This window comes from Colius striatus, chromosome 16 (assembly GCF_028858725.1).
Source record: "Colius striatus isolate bColStr4 chromosome 16, bColStr4.1.hap1, whole genome shotgun sequence".
Taxonomy (NCBI): domain Eukaryota; kingdom Metazoa; phylum Chordata; class Aves; order Coliiformes; family Coliidae; genus Colius; species Colius striatus.
The window spans coordinates 9,925,320-9,949,123 of NC_084774.1; the positions used below are offsets into that span (position 1 = coordinate 9,925,320).

Consider the following 23,804-nt stretch of genomic DNA (forward strand, 5'->3'; position numbering starts at 1 on the left):
AGTAGGCTTCCACCCAGTACTCATCCTGCTTGGTCCTGGAGATGGGTGGGATGATAGGTGCTGTGGTCTGCTCTGGTTATGGAAATAAACAACATTGGCCAAATCACTGTGCAGCCATAGATTGCAGAACAACTGCTGGTTTCAGCCATACAGAAGTAATTCATTCCAATGATCCTGACCAAAATCACTGTAATTACACAAACACACAGCACCTTGCTCATGTCCCTGCAAGGCACCCACTGATCAGAAAGGGAGAAGCATTTAGAGGAGCACTCTTTTCAGACAGGCTTCTCACATCATGGATGTAATGACCCTACAGCTGCTGTGATAAATTCTCCCCTAGGAAGGGTACTGCAGACCTGTCTGAGTTTATATGCCAACAGTTTAGAAACAAAGCTTTCCTTCCTGATTTTGTGATGGAGTCCCTGAGAAGTGACATTCAGGGCTTGTTGGGATTGACTTGTTTTGATTTGTTCCTCTGAATAGGTTAAAAACCAGATGCAGTTACAGAATTAATCATGCAGATCAATTGGACTTAGGAGTAACCTGCAGCTGGGTGGCTAAGGCCAGCCCACAGACCTCCAGGATCTTCAGTTCCCATTGCTTTGGCTTTCAGTTATACTCAGGTTGGGTCAGAAATGTTAGCTCAGCAATGAACCCACCCCCATGGAAACCTTGCCTCCCTCTCATCTCAGTCCCAATGCACCAGGTTGGAGGCACACGCTATTGGCCTTTTGCAACACATCACTGGCATCTGTCATTTCTGAGCTGCTCTTTTCAACCTCATTGCTTTTGGCAGAACCACACCAGGCACAAGTTTCCTCTGCTGCTGTCTGCAGTGACATTTCATTGCTCTTCACGTGGATGGAGAGGTATTTGGAGGCTCCTGGCAAATGCCTGTTTCCATTCACATAAAAACAAATATGCACTCAAGTGACCCAGCCTGATCTCCTGGGGTTTCAATCAGTTCCAAACTGCTGCAAGAATGAATGGAAAAGCATGCAAGTTGTAACAGGGAGATGTTAACCACCCTGCTCAGCCTGGGATGGGTGGGTTGTTTTCCCCTTTTGATTGAAGATCAGGTTATAGAGAACAACTGCAGTGTAACTGAAGCCCTTAGCCATGGGAAACACCTGCTTTTTTTCTTTCTCCAGCTAAATGAAGTCATTGCTTTTAAAAAGAGCAAACATTCTACAGGTGGGTTTCAGGCATCTGACTGGCACCTCAAGCAAAGCAAAGGCTGCCCTGGCTGCAGAGACATGTGCCAAACAACAGCAAGAAGCTTGAAAAATGTCCCTGAATCAATAATGGACAAAAGTCAGTTTGTGACATTTTGCAAGGCCACCAAACTGCTCTTGATTCCCTTGAGAATTCCCCACCTATCTTCTGGCAAATGGGGTGCCAAACTGTGGCAAAAGCCTGGCACTTTTCAGGTCTTTTCACCTTAAGCAGGGTTATCTGGGACTCCAAAGTCCAGTGAAATAAACACACAGACTTTTCCAGCCTGTGCTCAACTGGGCTCACTGCAAGGTCCAGTTCAGCCAGGAGCTTCCACTCTGATGTGCCAGTAAAGAAGAGTTAAACTAGATCCAACCCGGGTTCATAAAGTCCACAGGAGTGTGGATTTTTACTGAGATTAAAGCAAAGTACAGAGACGTCATCTCTTCTTCCTCCTTCAGAGGCAAACCCACTGCTATTTTGCCTCTTCTCCAAAACTGTTTCATTTTCGTGCCTGTAAAGCAGGAGTAACAAAGGCATCTGCTTGAAAGGGTGGAAGATCTGGGGCTGGAGGAGCTCTCTGCTCCCCACAGGTTACCTGCTGGACTCCAAGCCCCCATTCTAGCTCTTTGTGGTCTTTCCCCATTCATTTTTACCCCAGCATCCAGCCAGGCTGAGCTGGGGACACTGGGACTGAGGGGATGACGGTGACATCAGCCCCCTGGCAGGCAGGGAGCCTCTGGCACGCCGGTGCCCCTCTCCTGTTACTTGCCCAGGGAAGGAATTTGGAGCCAGTAACACATGGAGCATGTGGTGAGTATTTCCAAGGCTTGGAAAATGTTGAGGGGGGACACGAAACACCACTCCCAGCTGTGTGCTCAGAGGGGATGGGGAGCTTGAGGCAGTTGGACATCCCCTTATTTGTGCACAAAATCTTAAAAGGAGTCACTTCAACTCACTAGAGACCAAAAAATCACCTGTACAAAAAACCCCTGGCAGATGTTTCACCCAGCACAGCTAAAAATGGGGCTTTGGAGGATACTGTGAATTGTTCCCACCCTCCACAGTCACAGTCTGGGGACGTTTTCTCATCCCAGAGGTCATCACTGTCTCTACACAGAAGCACTGGCAGAAGCTACAGCATCTCCTGTCTTGCTCACTGCAGAGGGACAGCCCTGCAGAACAGCCCAGCCACCTGCCCAAGGTGCTCATGGGGAGTAAATCTGTCCCACACTCCCTGAGTGCATGGACCTGACACAGCCTAAAACAATTACACCACGTTCATCAAGCCCTTTCTGCTCTCTCCTGGGAATCTGCTGTATTTCAGCTCAGCTGTTGAATGAAAACTCTGTTACCTCAACACCAGTCTCAAAAAAAAGTCAGGCACAAGTTTCACTTCCAGGCTGAGCCTTTGCAGCTCCCCATAGCCCAGGCAAGGCTTAGTCCCATCAGCTTGATTCAGACCCACATCACAGCTCCAGGTAGGAAAAACCCACCCAGACAACAAACCCTTCCAAGCAGAGTCCTCTCTGGCAGCAGCTTCCCACGGGTTTGATACAATTAAGCATGAAACAGAAGGAAGAAAAAAGAAAAACCAATCCAACAAGCAAAGCACACTTCTCCCAGCCAGCACTCCAACAGAACTCCTGAAGCAGTCCTGCCAATATTTAGACCTGACCTGCAGTGGGTGAGTCTCGAAGCTGCTTCACCACGAGAGGCTGAGAGCCCGTGCAGCATCGCAGCCCTGCCCCGAGCTGAGCTGCACCAGCTCCAAGTTTCCCAGAGAGCAAAACCCTGCACAACTTCCCTGCTCTGACTATCCCCACACACCTCCCCCAGAACAAGGCAGCCCCTCCTCTGCATCCCTGCAAACCCAGCCCCAAAGGGACACGAAGCACAGACCTCTGGAGGCAGCCGGGAACGCGACGGAGTCCAGCTACATTCTGACAGGGTGGGAGAAGCAGCTCTGGTGCCTCATCTGCTCCTCGGTGTGAGCAGAGAGTTCAGTTCCCACACGTCAGGAGGGATAAGGAAGGGGAGGGAGAGCAGAGGGAGAGGGACGGCGATTCCCTCACCTCGCAGCCAGAGCACTGCTTGGCCCCTGCCTGCAGGAAAGGCAAGAAACAGCTTTGAGTGGGTTTAGCTGGTTTTGGTAACTAGATGCTAAAGCTCTGTCTGGGAAGCTGCAGGGTGATTTCCTAGAGTGCAGCAACAAGTCATGGCTCCCACCCACCATCAGCCTCCCGGGGATGGAATCAGTCTGGCCCCGGTCACATCCCATTACACATTTGAGAGCCCGGGGTTTGCACTGAAGGCAAATCACGTTGCATGTGTTGAAGTAAATTAAGCACATCTGTAAGTTTTGCAGGGCCAGAGGCTGAATCATGAACTGGAGCTCGAGGGTGCTGCAGATTTCCCAGCTGTGGGATACAAACCCTGAGCTCCTGTGGTCCCCAGCCCTGGGAAGATCCTGGGAGAGCCCCCTCAGCTCCTGTAGTTCCCAGCCTCAGAAGAGCCCTGGGAGAGCCCTCCCTGAGCTTTTGTGGTCCCCAGCCTCAGAAGAGCCCTGAGAGAGGTGTCTCTGAGCTCCTGTGGTCCCCAGCCTCAGAAGAGCCCTGAGAGAGGTGTCTCTGAGCTCCTGTGGTCCCCAGCCTCAGAAGAGCCCTGAGAGAGGTGTCTCTGAGCTCCTGTGGTCCCCAGCCTCAGAAGAGCCCTGGAAGAGCCCCGCCTGAGCTCCTGTGGTCCCCAGCCCTAGGAAGATCTTGGGAGAGCTCCCCTTGAGCTCCTGTAGTCCCCAGCCCTGGAAGGACCCTGGGAGAGTCTCCCCTGAGCTCCCATGGTCCCCAGCCCCAGGAAGACCTTGGGAGAGCCCCCAGACTCCATGCCAAGACTTCTTTCAGAAAGATTTTGTCATCATTACCAGGAATGGAACAACTGACAATGGAGCCCAGATTTTCAGCTACATCTCTGGGGACTGTCAGCAGCAGTCTCCCCTTGCAAACAAGCAAACTGCAAGTGCCACTCCAGGGGAACACAGGCACCTTTAAAAGTGTCAGCTTAGAGAGGAAAAACACCCCACCCATAGTTTGCAAATATTTTGCACAGTAAGCAAACATTTGGTAGTTCCCTGCAGAGTTGGTTTATAATCTAGTAAGTATTTAAAAGCATCACAATATAGGGGTTAAAGGATAAAACCAAACCAAAGCACTTCAATCATTGAAACCAAACGTGGAGCATTGTGCAGAGAGGGTTGTCACTGCACCACAATGTAAATGCCACAACTTACCTCTTCTGTAATTCCTACTGGATCTCAGAAGTTGCTCAGATTTGCCACAGTTTACTCTCAAACTAGAAGGGGTGAGAAAGGGATGAGCACACACCTCCTGCACTTCACTTCCAAGGAATTCACATCCAGGGCTAAAACTCGTGCTCTGCTCACGTCAGACAAATCTGGAGCTGCTTCCAGTGCTTATGTTCTCCTTGTTCCTTTCTGGTCTACCTTTCCCAAGATGCCCACAACATAGATTTGACTTCAGTTCAAGCCCAACACTCTGGATTAAACCTTGGGGCCACCACAGACACACAAACCCTCCCTGCACAGCAACACAAGCCAGAACTGAAAAACCAAAAAGACAAATGGATGCTGCTTTGCTTCAGCTCTGAAGGGCTGGAAATAACAACTGTGAGTATAGACAAGTGGCTTAAAAGATTGTCTGTTTTCACTTAGGGGCTGGAAGGACCCCAATGGATTATCAATGCAAATATCTTGCTTGGACCATGTTCCAGGAATGCTGAGCTCCAAGCAGTCCTATCACCTCTGCACCAGGGCTGGGGGAGAACATAACACTTTATAGCAAGGGAAAAGAAGGGCAGCCAGCAGCAATGCAACACCAAACACACAGCTGACACCAGGCTTTCCAGGAAAGTCAGCTCCCACTTTAACACAAATCACCACCACTTTGTTTGTTTGTTTGTTTGTGGTTGATTTATTTCTAAGACTTGGTTGTTGGCCAAAACTGCTGCACTGAAAGACTTGCCCTAAGCTGGAGTGCTGGCAATCAGCATTGCAGGCTGATCACAAGCAGGATGCTCTGTGAACTGGAAAGCAAGAAACCTCCCCCCTTTTCTTGTTGTTACATGTCATTGTATATTTAGTTCACTTTCAGGGTATTCTGCATGTGAATATTCTGCATGGCCTGCAGATGCAATCATCTTGGGAGCAGCAAGGCACAGAGGGGCTGGGTTTTTGGTGGCTTTCACTCCTTTCTGTTCCTTTCCAAAGTCAAACACGTTTCTTTTTGGGCAGACACTGTTCAGGGTCTCTCCCCCACTGCCTCCCATCACTAGGTTTAACATCACTGCCTGGCTTCACACCAAGATGAAGCTGGACAGTGAATTTAAGCCTTACTGGGGAGGTGGGGGCACAAAAAGAGCAATCACAGAAGTCTCACCTTTTCAAGAACCAGTTGGGAAGAGCAACCAGTCCTGGCTGTGGACGTGGCTAAGCCAAGGGAATAGCAGCAGCCTTAGACTTTCTTTCCAAGGGAGCATTCATCACACTGCATTCCCTTATTTTCTTGACAGAGTCGATGGCACAGCTTATCAGGCCATCTGGAAAGCACATTGTGCTCTCAGTAGACTGCACAGACAGCACAGGGGAGCTCAGATGTATTCACTTGCTTGGTATCAAACTTCTTGCTGCTTACCAGCTTGTACCACCTGCCCTGCAGCTTGGCTGGGTGCATGTCTCTTTCTAAGGCTTAGTTCCAGGCTGAACACTGCTACTGGCATTGAAAAGGACCTTAGACTCCCTCAAGATCAGTTAGAGCCAAATATCTCAACACCACCAAAATCTGAGGCTTGTCCATTAGAATGTGTTTATTTGAAAGGACACTAAAATGCCTGGCCAATGTTTCAGAGGGAATGGTCGAGCTAGATCCCTCTCCACTGTCCCTCCTGGCTTAGGAGATGGGGTCCTGCCTTTCCACACAGCCCTGGGATGAGACTCCTCTTCTCATTCAACAGCTTCCATGACTTCCATCACCAGAGTTCGTGGTCCTGTCATGATGAGGCTGCTGATGGTCTGATAGTCCAGATGCAAAACATACATCCCATTCACTGAGAAAACAAACTGGCACACCTGCAAGGAGAGGAAGGGCAGGTTACCTTCAGCAGATGTCTTTGTGGGAGCTTCTGCCTGTGACTGACTGCAGACAGAGCTTTGCAATGCAAATAACTTGCTACAAAATCCTGCAAGCCCTAAAGCATTAGCACTCCATAAGCTGCACTAATAATCACTGTGCCACGATCACTGTATCATAAAAAAGGGACCAAAGGGATTTAGACTGTGAGCTAACAGAGAAAAAAGAAAGGCTCACTTATGAGCAGTGCTTCATTTCACAGATGGAAATGAGGGACAATATTAACATCTAGCAATTTGGTAGCAAATGAGATTAGGTAAGGAGAAATTAACTGGGCTCTTGAGTAAATGAAACAAATCCATCCATCCCCTTCCCATCCTGCCTGAAGCAAACACGGAGTCACACTCTGCCTCTGAAGAATCCCATTATTTCAAATACCCACATGACTTAGACTTCTATCAGCTTGTGGAAATCACTCCCTGGCTGCTGGGCTTTGCACAGGGAGCTGTGGAACTCAACATTCCTTTCATTCACGCCTCAAACTCTGCACACACAACCCAGGCATGCCTGGGTCTACAAGGAGCTTCAAGGCTCCAGTTCATTTCACCTGAGCTGGAAATACTGGAAGCTGCTTGATGAATCAAACCAAGGCATCAGTCTAAGGTTCCTAAGCTTGCATATACATGTTAAATAGTTCCACATGGAACATAGCTGATAGCAGAGAAACACAAAGGGTGGTACATCTCAGGAGCTGTGAAAGCAGCGATTGAGGATAAAGCTCTGCCCCTTCCCTGCTTCATTGGGGTTACATACAGCTCCTGGAGCTGAACTGGGAATTCTCTGCTCTATTTTTAGCAGCTCAAGCACTCTTAACAGCTCCAAAGTCTACCACAGAGACAGCTTAGTTTGTTTGACAGAGATTTTTGCAGTTTTGGCTGCCCACAGCCCCTGTGCTGCTCTGGCAAAAGGTAAATGTGCTGCTGTGCAGCCTCCCACGGAGGATGCTGCAGAGAGCATCCCCCCTCTGCCAGCCACCACACTGCCAGAGCTCCACACGCTGGCTGGAGAGGACTGGTCTCCACTGCAGGATGTGAGAGGATCACAGAGGATGTGCTCAGCCTGAAAAGCTCAAGCAGGACTAGAGGTCCTGCCTCCTGTTTTAAGTCACCATGGCTAAGAAGTACCTTCATCCCTGCAGCAGCAGCAGGTCCTCCTGGGTCCACTGCCTGGATGTGGCAAGGTCTTCCTCCTCGGACCACAAACCCCCAGCCCACTGCATCCCCCACAATCTACAAGCAGAACAAATGGGTTTTAAAAAACAAGGAATGGGCTGGATAGAGGAAATGTAACAGTTCCTAGTCAGATGGAGAGCTCTGCTCATGATCCTAGTTTGTCATGGGTGGGAGAGAAAGGGCAGTGCAGCAAGATGCAGAATCACAGCTTAATTGCTCTCTGCAAAGCTGCTTTTTGGTTAAAATTCCCTGCCAGCAAGTGCAGAAGAGTGAAGCATAGGCAGCATGCAGCTGCAAGGCATGCACCAAGAGCATGTTGAGAACATTTCCAGAGCACGCCCAGGGTGCCTTTTCCTTGGCACAAAGAGCATTTCCAGGGGGGAAGTAGCTGCTATTAATTTTTGCCACTCTGATCTCAGGCTGTCAGAGCAGTTTGTTGTGACACTGTGGCCATCTGATGTGACCAAAAGAGAAAAGGAATTCCCAAGGGACTTTGCAAGTTACCCATATAAATAAATAACAGCAACTGCACAGCTCGGCAGAAAGAAATGAGGCATGAAAGGCCCAGGCTGGCAGAGTTGAAGGGCAGGGCAAGAGCAACCCAGAGGAGAACGAACAGCACGTCCTCAGACATGCCACACTCATCACCTGCTTTATTTTTCTTGCTCCTTCCCACCAATTTCTACAGCACAGTTAATCTGGGAACCTGATCCACATCTCCTCTGTAAACCCACTTATGCCAAGCCAGTATGGCAACAACACTCCTAATGCTTCCTGCACTGGCTACCCTCAGATTCCCCCTGTCAAAGGAATGGGCTGAGAAGATTTACACAAAACCAACCAAGCAGGATAGGATCTGCACAGGGCAGGAATTGTCTTGCAACACTCACACCCAGCACCCACTGGCTCTGCCTTGACAGGTCCTACAGCTTTAGGAGCAGCTTGAAAAAGCAAAAGCCCCAAACTCGGGTTGTCTGCAGCATCCTGGAGATGTTGGAGTGTGTTTGTTTATTTTGTCAGTGAAGAAAAGCCCTTCCAGAGGAAAGGCAGAGTGGCCCTCAGGTGCTCCCAGATGCTGATGGATTGTATCAACACAGGTAATCTGCAGCAGGAGCATGAGAGGTGCATAAAGGTGGGATCTGAGTGACAGAGAGTGAGTGTCAAAGTCTCAACTGTCACAAGACTTGATTTATTCTATGGAAGAATTCTATGGGAGTTTTTCTGTCCAGGAAACATTCTCTCTCCTGACCTACCCCTTTGATCTACATTCAACTCAAGCAGAGGCTGCACAGGTTTTCACACACAGGGATATCTGCAGACATTGACCCACTGAGACTCACCAAGACAAAGCCATCATGATGTGACATGCAATCAAAGTCCCAATGTAGAGAGGTCAGAGCAGCAGGCAGAAAGCTGCCAAAGAGCAGCCAGAGAGCTGAGGACTGTTGGGTGAGCAATCCCATTCTCAATGGTCACTTACAGTTAAGGTTTTCTTGATGTAGGGGGCCCCAGGGGACAGGAGCTCTTCATTGGTGACGGGTCTCTTTAACACTAGAGCAGAAGGTGACAGATCCTATCAGAGTCAAGGGTTTCATACAGTGAAGGGCATATTGAGGCAGCCTGGGGATTCTCATGGGCTGGGGAGTAGATGTTAGGACCAGCCCCAGGTACTGAAATCTTTGCATTCAGCCCAATGCTTTTTGAAACACTTGCACAGCTTTTCAAACCAAGGCTCAGAATTGAGGCTGACCCTCTCCCTCTTGCAAGTCGCTGAGCTGATGGGTTTGGACCTGAGGCTTGAGCTAGCCCATGCCCTGAGGGAACAGATGTATCCTGTGCAAGGACAGGGCAGTGCAGGAGCCCAGACCTGATTTGGGGTTGCACTCGGCCACGGGAGGGAATATCAAGGTAGGAGCAGTGCTGAAGTAAGGGTTGGAGTTCCCAGCGAGGGAAGTGATGCTGCTCCTTCGAACTGCTGAGACGATTTTGATCTCCTTGTTGGTCTGGACTGAAAGAGGGAGAAATAAGCATTAGCAAAAGAAAGAACAGATGACAAACTTTCCCCAGCAGCCTGGCCCACGTCTGGAAGGTAGAGCATCCACTGAAGCATCTGAGCCTATAAACAAACTACCTTCAAAGAAAGAGCAAGAGCTAGGTTGCTGACAAGTTGAGTTACATCCCTGGGATGAGGAGCTCTGATAGAAACTACCACTACGTCATGACACCCACCACAAACCAGTGACATGGGTGAGGACTTCATGGGACACCTGGAGGAACACCCTACGATCTACCAGTGCAGCACCCTCCGAGCTCTGGGATACCCCTGCTAACATCACCCTTGCTTTCCCATCCCTCCAGAGACACATTTGCAGGTACCAGAGAGAAAGCTGGTGTTGCCTGGGTCGGGGTTGAGCTTTCGGAGGCAGAAGGGGCTGTCTGGGCTCTCGGAGAGGGCGCGGGAAGAGCTCTCGTTGAGCAGCTCGGTGAGACGCCGCCTGCGGCGAAAGTTGATCCAGAAGTGGTAGAGGATATCACTGTCAAAGAAGTGATGCCTGTTGGAAACTAGGAGAGAAAAGGGGAAACTAGGAGAAGGGAGAGGTTGCAAAATGAGGCAGCAGATATACAGAGGGGAGGGGGCAGATGGATTGTTTCAACATCTCTGGGTGCTGCTGAGGGTTTTCTGACTGACTGAAACAGGGAAGGAGGAACAGCAGAACCAGCTCCCCAGGAGAAGTCACCTCCCAGGGCTGCATCCCCAAGTCACAGCCCTCCATCTGCCCCTGTCCCAACACACTCAGAGGACTCCCTGCCTTCTGGCTGAAAGGTTAATTCCTACAGATGGTTACGATCTCCAGCCAAGCTGAGCTGAACTCTGCATGGTCCCAAGCCAGCCCTCCCAGCCCAGGGCTGGATCCTCACCCTGCAGCCAGAGGCTTTGAAGAACTGAAAAGCAATAGCTCACATTTCAACTCAAAGCCTTTGTGAGTGGTGGAAGACTGCTCCAGTTTCAAAGGTCAGCAGCTCCAAAGATAGAACTAAAAGGCCCCATTGCCATCTCCAAGTGGGCACTTGACCAGCACTTGTTATGTGACATGAATGGGGATTTGTTCCCAGCACAGCTCTGACAGCCATGCTCATCTCCTGCTTCCCACAGCAGCCCCAGGCAGACCCCCACTCACCGTGCTGAATGATCCCGTGCTCCAGCAGCACCCGGCCCAGCTCCACTGCTTCCTTTCTGGTCTCCACTTCTCCCTCCTGGACCAACCAGTCGATCATCTCACAGCCCAGGAAAGTCCTCTGGTACTTCACTGAGTTCTCCTCTCTCACCTTCAGGATGGACTCTTCCCCACTCACCAGCCTGGCACAGAGGTGGGACAAGGCTCCCGTGCTGCTGTGCAGCTCCGCCGGCCCACGCGGGAGCTGCAGCCTCCCCAAACGCAGCCACGAGAGGTGGGCAAAGCCTTACAGCCAAAACACTGCTGCCTGGGAGCAGTGGGAAGGGAGGGAGAAAGGCAGAGCTGCTTTTTAAACCTTCATCACAGCAGAGGGAGAAGCTTCAGCACAATCAGTTCAGCTGCGACTCCAGAGGAAAGCCAAGCAGGCAACAGCCAGCCTGAACTGATGGAGGAGGTGCATTGCAGCAGACACTGTGTTCAGTACTGGGACCCTCAAATGGACACTGAGGTGCTGGAGCATGTCCAGAGAAGGGCAGTGAAGCTGGGGAAGGGGCTGGGAAAATGAGGGTGTTCAGCCTGGAGGAGGCTGAGGGGAGAGAGGAGCACTCCCTGCAACTCCCACACAGGAGGCTGCAGTGAGCTGGGAGTCAATCTCTTCTTTCCAGTAATCATTGATAGGACAAGGGGAAATGGGCTCAAATTGTCCCAGGGGAGGTTGAGATTGAAGCTGAGGCAGAACTGTTTCCCTGAGAGGGGTGTCAGCCCCTATGCCAGGCTGCCCAGGGAGCTGGGGGAGCCCCCAGCCCTGGAGCTACTTAAAAGACACAGAGATGAGATGCTGAAGGACATGAGTTGGTGGTGGCCTTGGCTGTGTAAGGTGAGGGGTTGGATATGATGATCTCAAAGGTCTCTAACCAAAATGATTCCACGATTCAGTTTGCAGCTCAATCCAGTGTCTCCACGAGAGGGAGCAGCGGGCTCAGCCATGAGATGAACACTCTTCCCAGCCCACAGCCCAGCTGAAGCACAAGGGCTGCACATCTGCCAGAGGCTCAGGGAAGCAGCTGAGAGCATTGCCTGCCTGCCTGCAGTTTGTGCCTCTGACTGCCAGGGTGTGAGGATGCAGATGATGTGAAGAGGCTGCTGAAGGAAATGAGTCCAGAGGGTGGTCTGTGCTTAAACACAGTCTAATGAAAGGACTGATGATGGCTTGGATTTAGAACCAGAAACAGTCCATACAAAGAGGACTAAACACATGGAGCTGGGAGGACTTTTCTTTACTGAGCATTACTTTTTCCATTCCAAATTGCAGAGAGGCTCAGTGAGGTGCAGGGATCCAGGGCCATGAGGGTCCTGTACCCTCCTGATTCTGGAGGTGCTGGTGGAAGCAGCTCATGCAGGGAGGCTGGGGAAAGGGACTGGATGTCCCCAACCCAAGAGCACTCAAACTGCAGAGTGGACCCTGGTGCTTCCAAGTACCAGATCCCAGAACCTACACTGCGACTGGAGCCCTTGAAAGCACCTGTGAGAGTTCAGAGTCCCAGCCCCAAAGACAGGGCAGAGGACACAGCATTTGCCAACACTGCAGGACGGGGTGCAGAGAAGGGACAGAGGAGCCAGCTGTAGCCACGGCTCTCGTGCAGAGCATCAGCAGCAAGCACAGCCAGCCAAGCTCCCCAGGCTTCTCCCTGAGAGGTGTTTTGCAGGGGGAGGACTCACATACTTCTCATAGAGACTCTGCCCTCTGAGGAACACCTTCACGTCCTTGGTGGGAGGGAAGGTCCCGTCGTCCTTGCGGAAGCGATACAGCAGTTTGGCGTCTTTGTAGTCCGAGTGCTCGTCACAGACTGAAAAGAGCCCAGAGCAGGGACATCAGTGCTTCAAGCAGCTGCCAGGCTGTGGCAAACACACAGGCAGAGCTGCACAGAGCACAGACATCTTATCTCCAGGTTAAAAGCTATGAGGGCTGCATGTCACGTCCTTCTCCCTGCCCCTCGTACCATGGAGCAACCAGCATTTGACCTTCAGTGCTGAGGAACATCTGCAGCCCATGCTGCTGGAGAGCTCAGTCCCACTGGGAAAGCTTGAGCTTGGTCCTACCTTTCGACCCAGACACTAAAACATTCATTAGAACAAGCAGGGATTTGGGGGTTTTTTGGTTACATGTTGATGTTTTGGTTCAGACTGAAAGAGAACAAAAGGAATTGTGTCAAACAGGTCTTTTTTCAGAAGGATGCTGTCACAGGTAAGGAGATTTGCAGGACAAGGGGAGATAAAACCCCACAGTGCATCCAAAACCCCATAAACCCCTCTGTCCCTATCAAAACCACTAAGATGTGTAACGACACCAGCTTGTGCCAACCCTACCCAACATTTGCATGGCAAACTGACCTCAAGAAAGATGATTGTTCTTCGAAGCTGGGTGCATGCAACTGGAATAATCAAATCTGTACAGAAAACCAACTCAGTATAATGTTGAGGATAAGCACACAGTCTGTAAACACAGGGCTGCTGAGTGCATGCAACATTTAGCAGGTAAATATTTGAGATATGGCTTGGAGATAAACCTGCCTGCAACAGATTATTTCTAGACTACAAGTGGGCAAACAAACAAAGCCAAACCAGCCCCAGAAATCAGTTGAGCTTTTAAATCAGTCAGTCTCCAGCTCCCAAGGAAGCAAGGAGGAGAAACTTCAGTGGTTACAAAGAAAAAAAGGGTAAAAGATGTGCCCAGAAAACACAGAAAATTGGTTAAAGGGGGAAAAAAAACCCACAGATCTCCCTAAAGTAACATAACCCACTAGAGGCAACTTTGAAAGATGTGAGATAGGTCTTGGGAGAATTGCACTTGTTCCTTCTGTGCAGACTGGCAGAGCTTCATTCCTCTGTTGGTGAGCAGCTCCATGCTAAAACTTCAGATTATCTGGACTTCTTCATTCCTCCTGAGCAGCTGAAGTGTGACTCACTGAGCACAAAGGCAGGTCCAGAGAGTCGTTGTAAGAGGTGAAAGTTTGCACCTTCACAACTCCAAGGAGCAACAATTGAGAATCAGTGATTCAGAACTCAGTCACTGTAATCAGGAATCACACACAAAGCCTCAAGGGACTGAGCCCATAGCAGAAGAAAGTGGGGTTGTTATTTGAAGGCCAATTTCAACGTGTTTCCAGCGTGGAATGGAATGACAGCTCAAACCACATCAGACCATTGAGAGGCAGCACAATGATCTTCATGAGATAATTATTGTCTTCTGGATCCCAGCACAGAAGAAGGCAAACAGTTTAGACAAGTCAATTGCAAAGCACTCAGCACAGAGCTGCTGTTGGAAAGCAGCTTCATTTCCACAGGACTAACAGAAATGAATGGTCATAAGGCACGTTGGAAAGTCGACTTGTGTGTCCTGCCAGGAGTAATCACAGGAGCAGGAGGGATGTGGCTGTGACAACCAAACCAGCACTGGTATTCTGGGCTGCACAGGTTTCCTTAACTAATAGATTGATTTGAAACTGTCACTGGAGGTGGAAAAGTAACCAGTTTAAAGTGTTAATGGTTAACTGAGAACTCACTACTTCAGCTCTAGGCTTTTGTGATAAAGCACAGCAGAGGTTTGCTTTTGTTCAAGGCAGCTTAATGTAAAAGGCATTAACCTCGGCAAGTAGCAGATGGCAACAGAGAGTGTTTGCATTGCAGTGGTCCAAAGCAGCTCTTTGTGGACCATAGAGAGGAAAAGGGATGAAGTGTGCTATAGTTGTCCTCTGCATCTGACTCCTCAGCTTCATCCTCTTGTGACAAGCTGCCACCCAACTCCAGGACACCATTGCTCATGTCCCAAAGCAAGAGAGCTCAGCCAAGGGTCAGCAGCTGAGCCCCAACCCTTCCCACTGAGGACAATGGTCTCCCAGGCCTGTTTGACAACCCAGGACTTTTGTTCCTGACTGGCCCTGCAAAATCACAGAGAGAGAAACAGCTCTTCACTGATCTGAAGCACTTGCTTCTCGTTGTGTCAGGACCAAGGGCTGGAGCCTGGGGATTGCTCTGCAGCTCAGGGACAGGCACAGACCTCATGACCCAAGTTAATCCAACACCGCTGAAAGTTCCAAATAGCATTTAGTCTTTGTTCTTTTAAGACCTAGGGCATCAAGCTGCTTCTTACCCTCCTTTTTCTTCCCCTCCTCCCCACCCTTTTTCCTTTAAGAGACTCCATGGAAAAGCCTTTGAAATTACATCACACAGTGCCCAGGGGAGTCAGGCCTCCAGGATTACCTCAGCTTTCAAACAATAGTAACTTCAGACACTGTTTTCCCAGGGCACAGCCCAAGTCCCTTTTCTGTGGGGCAGGGAACTGGTACATCCCCCAAAGCACTGCAACTTCCCACAGATCCAACCCCATGCAGCATCATCCCTGCTCATCATCTCCCAGCTTCTCCAGGAGCCCTCACCCACAGCAAGGTTGTGAAGAGTGACCTTCCCAATGCTTCAGCCCCCTGGGCACGAGCAGCCCCACAGCCACATGCCCAGGGAGGCTCAGGGCTGGCAGAGGAGCCCACGCACCGTGGTGGATGATGAAGTGGTCCATCAGCTTCTGCATCAGGCGGATGCCGGTCTCCCTGTCCGGCGCTTCCTTGCGGTCGATGAGCCAGTCCGTGAGCTCCTTGGCCACGAAGCAGTTGGGGTACGTGCGGAGGTGGTACCGTCTGTCCTTAATGAGCTTCCCATCGTGGAGGCGAAGCCTGCAGAGAAAGATGCACTGAGCTGCTCTGACAAGGGACTTTGGGTCTCATAGGCCAGCATCATAGAATAGTTTTGGTTGGAAAAGCCCTTGAAGCTGCTGCAGTCCCAGCCCTGCCCTCACCCTGCCCAGCCCAGCACTGACCCACAGCCCTCAGCACCTCAGCTCCACGGCTTTGGGATCCCTGCAGGGCTGGGCACTCCCCCAGCTCCCTGGGCAGCCTGGCACAGGGGTTGACACCCCTCTCAGGGAACCAGTTCTGCCTCAGCTCCAGCCTCAGCCTCCCCTGGGGCAACTTGAGCCCAGTTCCTCTTGTCCCATTGCTTGTTATTTTGGAGAAGATACTGACCCTCACCTCATTCCAGCCTCCTGTCAGGGAGTGTCAGAGTGCTCCTGTCTCCCCTCAGCCTCCTCTTCTCCAGGCTCAACACCCCCATTCCCTCAGCCCCTCCCCAGCACCCTTGTGCTCCAGCCCCTTCCCCAGCTCCCCTGCCTGGCTCTGGCCACGCTGCAGCCCCTCAGTGTCTATTTTGTAGTGAGGGGTTCAAATTGAACACAGAATTTGAGGTGTAGCCTCACCAATGCCCATCACAGGGCTCGAGAAACCTAGAGAAACCATTGATGAGTTGGAACTTCTGGCAAGCACACAGTGACTTCTAAGTCCAGCCCAATCCCTTGGCTTTAGACTTGGGGTAGAAGCAGGAATGGGAGCACTCATTTCTTCCAAGAGGATCCCATGCACTTCTTACTAATCCATGTAGCCATTACTCCACAGTTTCACTGGACAGCAGGCCTAATGTTTACTGGTTCAAACTGGGACAGAGTTTACCTAAAAGTATCTTGAAAACCCCAACATTATGGACAGTCTGTGACTGCAACAGAAAGGTACATGTGGGTGATGGGTACTCAGGTGAGCATGGCTTTGACTTTTAAAAGGACCTTAACAACTGAGCAAAGCCACAAGGCACAGAGATCTTCTGTGTTCAAGCCAAAGCCAACCCAACTTGGCAGGAGATCTGTTCAGGAGCCAAACTTTTGCCCTGTAGACATGACTGTTCCCAAAATTCTAACCCTGGAAAATACCCAGGGACTGCAACAGACTGAGAGGAGAGATGTTAATTAAACATCTCCTCCAGGTTGTTTCTGACTTCAAACCATTTCAATTCCCAGTTTTGCCCCAGGCCAGTGTATTTTACAAAGGCATTAATCACTGCAGCCTCTCTGTGTTTCATGCCTCAAGTTCTGTTCTTTTTGAAGAAGTTTTACTAAAACACAGCATGTTGGACAACAGTCTCAGGCACAAGTAGTTTTTCATCCCCTCACATTCAGGTTATAATGGATTCTCCTATGTTACAGGATTTACTAACACTGGGGGCTCAGAAGCCTTAAGAGAAAACCTTTTGTTGGGTGAAGAACTAGCAATTGATTGCTGAGATTAATACTGAGGCTACCATGAGCCAACATCAATTCCTAGCAGGTGTTTTCTGATCTTCTTGGTAACTAAAATACTACAACCAAAGATTCATGCAGAACCAGCTCCTGGCATTGCTTTTGACAGGCCTCCTTTAAATCCTGAGCTCTACAGAGTTAGTACTTTATACTCTCTTTAGCTGGAAGGCTCGTTCCCACCAGTGACCAGCAGCCATTCTGCACACAACTTTTACCTGAAGAGAACAGTTCACAGACAACTACCTGCTATTTTTAGAGCTTTTAGCTTTTTCCTTCCCTTATTTCATGGTCCCATGTCAAAATGCAATCAGACCCAGGCAGCAGCAACTGCAAATAGAGAGGCTTCCCAACCCAGCATCCCTCTGCTATGGGGGAAGACAAACAGTCACTTTGTTATATGTTTTCTTTCCTTCATAATCAGCAAGATGCCACTCCAGAGGCATGTTTGGGAGAGATAAGAAGTGTACTAAGAGTATTCCATTGCTATCAAGAGTCTGCAGGAGCCTATAAAAGACTATATATACACAGACACACATCACTCATGATATCACACAGACCATAATCACACAAGGGCTGAGAAGAAACTGAGTGGGAGACTTCTGTTTCCCCTAAAGGTCTCCTTTTTTAATCACTTTTCACTATAGAAAATGCACAAATCTTGAGGGGGGGGAAGGGAAAAAGAGAAAGAAGATTTCCATCAAACAATACTAGTAAATAAAACCCCCAAAAACAAGAGCAAGAGAAGTCCAGCACACATAAACCCCTCAAAGCCTCTTATTCTGACACTGTTCTGTTAGGACAGTTGCCAGGGCAGGAGTTAAGTGGTGCTGAAGCAACTCTGGAGCAGCAGCATCCTGGACCCCCCGTGGGCTGTTTTAGGTTTGTGACACTTGTCCTCTTGCCTGCAGCTCCAGGGTACCAGAAGATACACCACTGGAGTGTCCTTGGGGTCTTTCCACTTTCCTCTTGTTTACCATTTCCCATCAAGGAGACAAGTTGTCCTTCAGACACAGAAGGACGTGCAGCAGCAACTGTGCCTTTGAGCAGCTCAGCTGACACCCTCTGTAAACCAGCCCATGTAAAAACAAACCCTGTGAGCTTATGAGTGGTTTGTGCTTCCAGAGAAGAAGTTTGAAGGAAGGCTGTATAATGCAATACCATGAGTTTCCTAAGTGCCAAAGCTTACCCCATGTACACTTTGCACCTTCAAAGGAGGAAAAGAAGAAAGAGAAAGAATAATGCAAGGTTAAAATACTTGCTGGAACATGAGAACAGGCTGTTATGAGCCACTCCTGGCTTGGCAGTCAGTGCTCTGCTTTCACATGCACTGGCTTTCAATAGATTGCCTCAGGTAATCAAATTGGTTCTTTGTCAAGGTCACCACAAAGACATCATTATTCATCCCATGTAACCTTGTAGAAAGGGAGATCTGCAGCAGTGTAAACAGAAGTGGGGAGGGGGGGAAATCCCAACACATAAACCTCTCAGGAATCAGGAGTTTAAGTCACTGTAACAGCTTCCTTGTTCCTCTGGCAGAGCAGCATTTGCCCAGCAGTGTTACAGATGTCCACTGCTGGAGAGCAACCCAAGGAACTCCTCTTGATTACTTCTGGTCACGTTTAACACAGCTTCAGAAGAGAGTCTGAATCCAGGCATTTGCTGAAGGAAAGGGCTTACCTGTGCTGGAAAAGCTGCTGCTTCTACTGTGTGGTAGTTGCACAGTAGTTGTATCTCTAGTAGTGGTTGTATCCCTAAAGTGGGAGCCCTTCTGCACCAACAGCTCTCACGTGCCTTCAGGGAGTGGGAATGTCTCCCTGGGATGCTCCCCATCACCTCCTACACATGTAAACAGACCCTGAGCATCTCAAATGCCAAGGTGGACCTTTCAAGTGTATTAGCTCCAGTTCACATTCCCACAGCAGTTTAAGTACAACCTGGCAAGATCCATCACCCCAAAGATCTTTTCTATTCCTATCTTTACAGGAACAAAGAAAAATATTAACAACACAAAGACCCCAAACCACAAACAAACCCAATTCCACCATTCCTCCAGGCTGACATCCCCTCCTCAAGAGATTCCAGTTCACCAGAGAATCCCCTAAAGCTCCTGTGGACCCAAGATGTTTTGGCCAGGAATAGCTATTTAGGCATGTTCAACTACACACCTTTAAATGAGACACATTTCATTTACAGTGTCTCCATCTGAGCATCCAAGGAACCTTGGGAAAAAACTGGACAGTGGCTGAAATCACAATTTCCTTCTCCAGAGAGGAAAACCTGGCTTCAACTCTCACTTTTACTGCCTGAGACATAAAGTTACCAAGTCTATTTTACATTTAAGAGTGATTAATGCAGCTTAGCAGAGTTATTAAGAACAGCTGGTGCACCTGACCATGAGCCTGCACAAGGGCTTGTCTATACTTGAGAAACTCTGATTACAGCAGGGTGTGAATTCAAAGAGCAAGTGGCTGTTCCAGAATACCTGTGTGCAGATAAGCCATTTGTTGCAATTAGAAGTGACTAATTGAGCCTCTCTTACAGGCTGTCACCCAGGAACACACAACACCCAGTAAAACTAGTGGGATTCTCCTGCAACTTTATGTACTTGAAACAAAAGAAGACTGAGAGTAGGAGATGTGAGGAAGGAGCCTGAGGCAGCAGCTCTCTCAAACCCACAATCCAGATGCTCTCAACCAGCAGCTCTCAAACTCAAGACCCAAAGCTCCTCTTCCACCTCCATGGGCAGCATCCCCAAGGAAGCAAAGGGACCCCAACTGACAGACAGCCCAAAGCACAATGTCCAGTCTCCCCTCAATTCCTCCAGGGTGTGTTTCACTCCCAGCTACCCCCACGATGCTCATTCCCTCACCCCTCATTCCTGCAGCTATTTCTGGCTGGGAAACATCCTGATCCTGAGCAGACTCATCCCTCTGCCCAAACCAAACTCTGAGGGATTTGCAAACTTGCTGGGGAGCCAAAGAACTGTAAAGATGGAGCAAAGGTTTGTTTGTTTAAATACAAAGCAAAGAGGCTGAGCAGGAAGCAGAGAACAGGGCACAACACATGTTTGAGGTTTTATGTAGGTACAACAGTGCTGTTTGCTGATCTAGGTTTGCAGAATCAGGGCAGGACAAGAGGCTCCTTTACCTGCTTCTTTGTTCCTTACCTGAGGAAAAGTAAGGGAGCAGAATGAGGATGTTTAGCCCTGTCCCATCTGCTGTTGCCTGAGTCATCATCCAGCCCCCCTGCCTCAGTTTCCCCATTGCTATCTATTGGGCATCCAGGCCCCAGGAAGACTCAGTCACCAACTCCTTACCTGCCAGGCTGCAAGATCCCCAGAATACAAGAGGCAAACTTGAGCACTCAGCTTGTTCTGCTCTGCACCATGTAACTCTCCTTTCACCAGGATGAGCTACAGGGGAAAGAGAAGCCCATCTGCAGGCTGGTGTCCATCTCCTCACCCTCCTCCCCAGGTTTCACAGCAGCTCCTTCCAGTCTTTCTGCACTGAAAACAGGATCCTGACCAAAGCAGAAGGATGTGACTTCTCTGTGCCAAAGCACCCCTGTCACTGTGAGGGCTGGCTACTCAGGGTCCTGCCCTGGCACTGGCACCCACCACCCAGAAAGCCCAGCTGAAGAGGACAGCAGTTGTGCTGGATGAAATCCACCCACTCTTCTCCAGGCAACAATGAGCTCCAGCACTCCAAGAGCAGGTCAGGGGCATGAAGCAGTCAGTGCTGCCCAAAAGCAGATTCATTCTGTGGTGTTTGCAAAACAACTTGTGTCTCCCAGCAGCTGCCAGCTTCCCAGGTGAAAGCTCCCTCCTCTTCTCTTCACTCCTACCAGCTTCCAACTCGTCCTCTCACCCCTCCCAGCACAGATAACCTGCAGCAGCTTCACCCTGGGGTAGCAAACTGAGCAGGAGCAAGCAGCTCAGGATTGCAATATGCTGCAATGTGCTGTCTCTAAAGACTCGCCAACTTTAGGGAGCTTCCTAAGCAGGAGACACAGCAACACTCCAGCTACAGGGGGAAAAAATACAATAGGATAATTGGTGTCCCAAAAACTACAACACATGTTGGGGGTTTTATTCAACTCCTGCCCTGCAAACGGCACAAGGCAGCCACGTCCTTCCCCTTGCACACACACCTTGATTATTTCATTTCTCTCTGAATACCTGACCCCTTCCTTTGGCCCAGCCTATACAACCCCTTTGAGACTTCAGTCCCTCCAGATGAGTGCAGTACTAGAAACAGAAATATAAACAAGCCTGCCCAGCCCATGGGATGATAAAAATCAGCACTGTCTCTTGCACCAAGTTCTTGAAACGAGGGAAGTCACTGCTTTTCCCCTATAAGAAAGTTCAGTTGCTTTTCAAAGCCTGACTTACAATGTGCACTGTAAACCCTGCAAGGGCAGAGAGGCTGATGCAGCCTCCCCCAACAGCATCTCTTCTAGGAAAAGATTTAAATTCTGGGGCTAGGAGAGTGATATTTGTGAAAGACAACAGACTAGAAATGTGCCTGACCACCACTGCATGCTTAAAATCCAGCCACTTTGGGCATTGGCTGTGGTTTCAAGGTGGGATTCTGATCTTTAGTTGGTGATTATCACTCCTTGATGCAGCACAAATACAGAGCTAAGGTTAAAATGACTGAGAATGGCCAACACAGCAGCAGAGAGCTAATTTTAGGAATCTGATGGAAGCACACTTAAGCTCTGGGCTCTCAAGGATGTATTTCCTGTTTTCCATCCATATTTCAAACCAAAACAGAACAGCTCCAGATACAAACAAGCAAACTCAGCTCAAGGGCTGGAAAAGCCTCCAGTTGCATGCTGAGAAGCAAGAGGGGAGTCTGTGATCCCAGGTACACAAGGAACACCTTTTCCCAGCCACACAGGTTTTCTGGCACAGGATGTTTTTCCTTATGAATGCAGGAATATAAAACCCCACAACTCAGAAGCTGCTCAGGATTTGGGACTAAAACCAGCAGAAGTTCCCAAAAGTGACTTTCAAGTGAGGAAAGATTCTACATATTGCTGTAGAAAATAATCCAGGTGCATGGCACCCATTGGATGATCTCCCAAATCGCCCCAAACAACCCAAATAGCCCTGGGGATGGTGTCATCCCAGCCAGCCAGGGACCAGGGACCTCAGGAAGGCTGCTCAATGGCAACACTTCAGGGTCTGCACTTGAGGGAAGATGCAAAGGGAGAAAAAACCTCCTGTTGCTATCTAAAACCACCTGCAAGTCCTCTGGCACCTGGAAGGGATGGCCAAGAGCTGCACAGAGAGGAGAGGCAGGAGTGAGTAATATGGGAAGCACTTGGTTCATCACTGATTTGGTGGGTGAAGGAAGGATCAGTAGATACTGGGGAGGGGGATGCACTGACACCTGGGAGGAAAGAACTTGCCTAAAGATAAACCTTGGAGCCTCTTGCTAACAGGATACAATCCTGAGCCCCAAAGCACAGCCCTGTCCCAGCCTGGAGAAGGGCCCATCACCTCCTACCTCAGTTGCTCTCCAGCAATCATCACCTCTGCTCTGTAGTGCTGCTCCGTGGCTTTCTTCTTCAGGCTGCTGCTCAGGCTCTCCATGCCAGGCTGGGGGTGGGCAGCAGTGGGGAGATGTGCTTGAGGCAGGAGGGAGTCCTGGGGGGCTCCACACACCCCATGGGTTGAGGGTTGAGAAGATGCTGACCCCCAGCAGAGTCCCCAGCCCGGCTGGCAAGGTGCAGGGAGGCAGCCTGGAGCTGCTGGCTCCAGCTCCCCGCCTCTCCTTCCCTCTCTGTAGTCTCTGGAGGAGGAGCTTGCTGCAATCTGATCCTGGCTTTGCTGGTTTCTCACCTATTTCTCTCCAGCCAGGCTTCAGCTGGGAGAAGGAAAGGTGGCAGGTCTGCTTTTCAGCAGGCTGGGGACAGTGTCCCTCCTGCTTGCTGTGTGTAGATGACTCCAGCAGGCTCTGGGAATCCATAGGCTGTGGGATGAAGAGTTTGATTAGCAATTAGATGGACAAAACATCTCCCTTCATCCCCTATGAAGGGTTCAGGGGACGTGACTTGCCCCTAACCTCTTCCCTAAGGGCTCTTCACCTCTCTCCCAAACAGGCTCCATATGACACCATGGCCAAAACTTGCTAAAAAGTGGGCTTGAGCCCTTCCTCATTGCAGCAGCCAACACAGAGCTTGGATGGAGAAGCACAGGCTGTAATTAGCAAGAGCTGGCACTGCCAAGTCAGGGACTCTGCTGGTGCCAAGCTGTTTGGCTCTGTGGTGCTACTAGCTACAGCCTTTATAATCCACCTCCAAGCACTGAGACCTGCCTCAGCTGCTACCACTCATTTCCAGTACTTGAGATGTTTTCTGCAGGCCAGAGCTGACCTGAGAGTGACAGTGTTCAGCAAAGAAACAGGCAGAGGAACTGGGAGGGGGAGATGGTTAACTACATCCATCATTATCATCAGCTGCATGTGCAATTATACATCCATTAGAGTGAAAATTAGTGCCTGGCATAGAGCACCAAACCTCAGAAGCACAAAAGAGAGGTTGGGGGTGGAAACCTACCAAAAGAGAATGTGGAGAAGATGGGGGTGAGTGAAGAAGAGGAAATTGTATCAGCAGAGGAGATTCTGCTTCAATTTGAAGCCTCATAAATAATTAGATCATCTTTAGCAGCCATTCATCAGCCTGCAGCTACTTAGCCAACATCCCCATCAGCACAAGCAGACCCTTCCAGGTTTACATTCCCCCTGCACCATAATATCACTAAATCAAGCTGAGGTTGGCATTTCCAGAGAGCTGGGTGCCTCCTGCTCCAGGGGAGCACACTTGGCAGTCCCAAAGGAGCAACCCCTCTGGCTGC

At 49.8% G+C, this 23,804-nt stretch overlaps 1 protein-coding gene across 1 annotated transcript; it reads right to left on the minus strand.

Annotated features, from left to right (window-relative positions):
• Positions 1–6,078: 6,078 nt before the first annotated feature.
• LOC104559970 (DEP domain containing MTOR interacting protein) lies at positions 6,079–22,722 on the minus strand. The gene is made up of 9 exons (XM_010205154.2): positions 22,456–22,722; positions 15,316–15,494; positions 12,491–12,614; positions 10,771–10,949; positions 9,968–10,153; positions 9,459–9,599; positions 9,072–9,142; positions 7,544–7,648; positions 6,079–6,358 (listed from the first exon to the last, which is right to left on the minus strand). Exons 1-9 carry the CDS (start codon positions 22,539–22,541, stop codon positions 6,233–6,235), a joined length of 1,197 nt encoding a protein of 398 aa, XP_010203456.1. The 5' UTR covers positions 22,542–22,722; the 3' UTR covers positions 6,079–6,232.
• Positions 22,723–23,804: the final 1,082 nt, after the last annotated feature.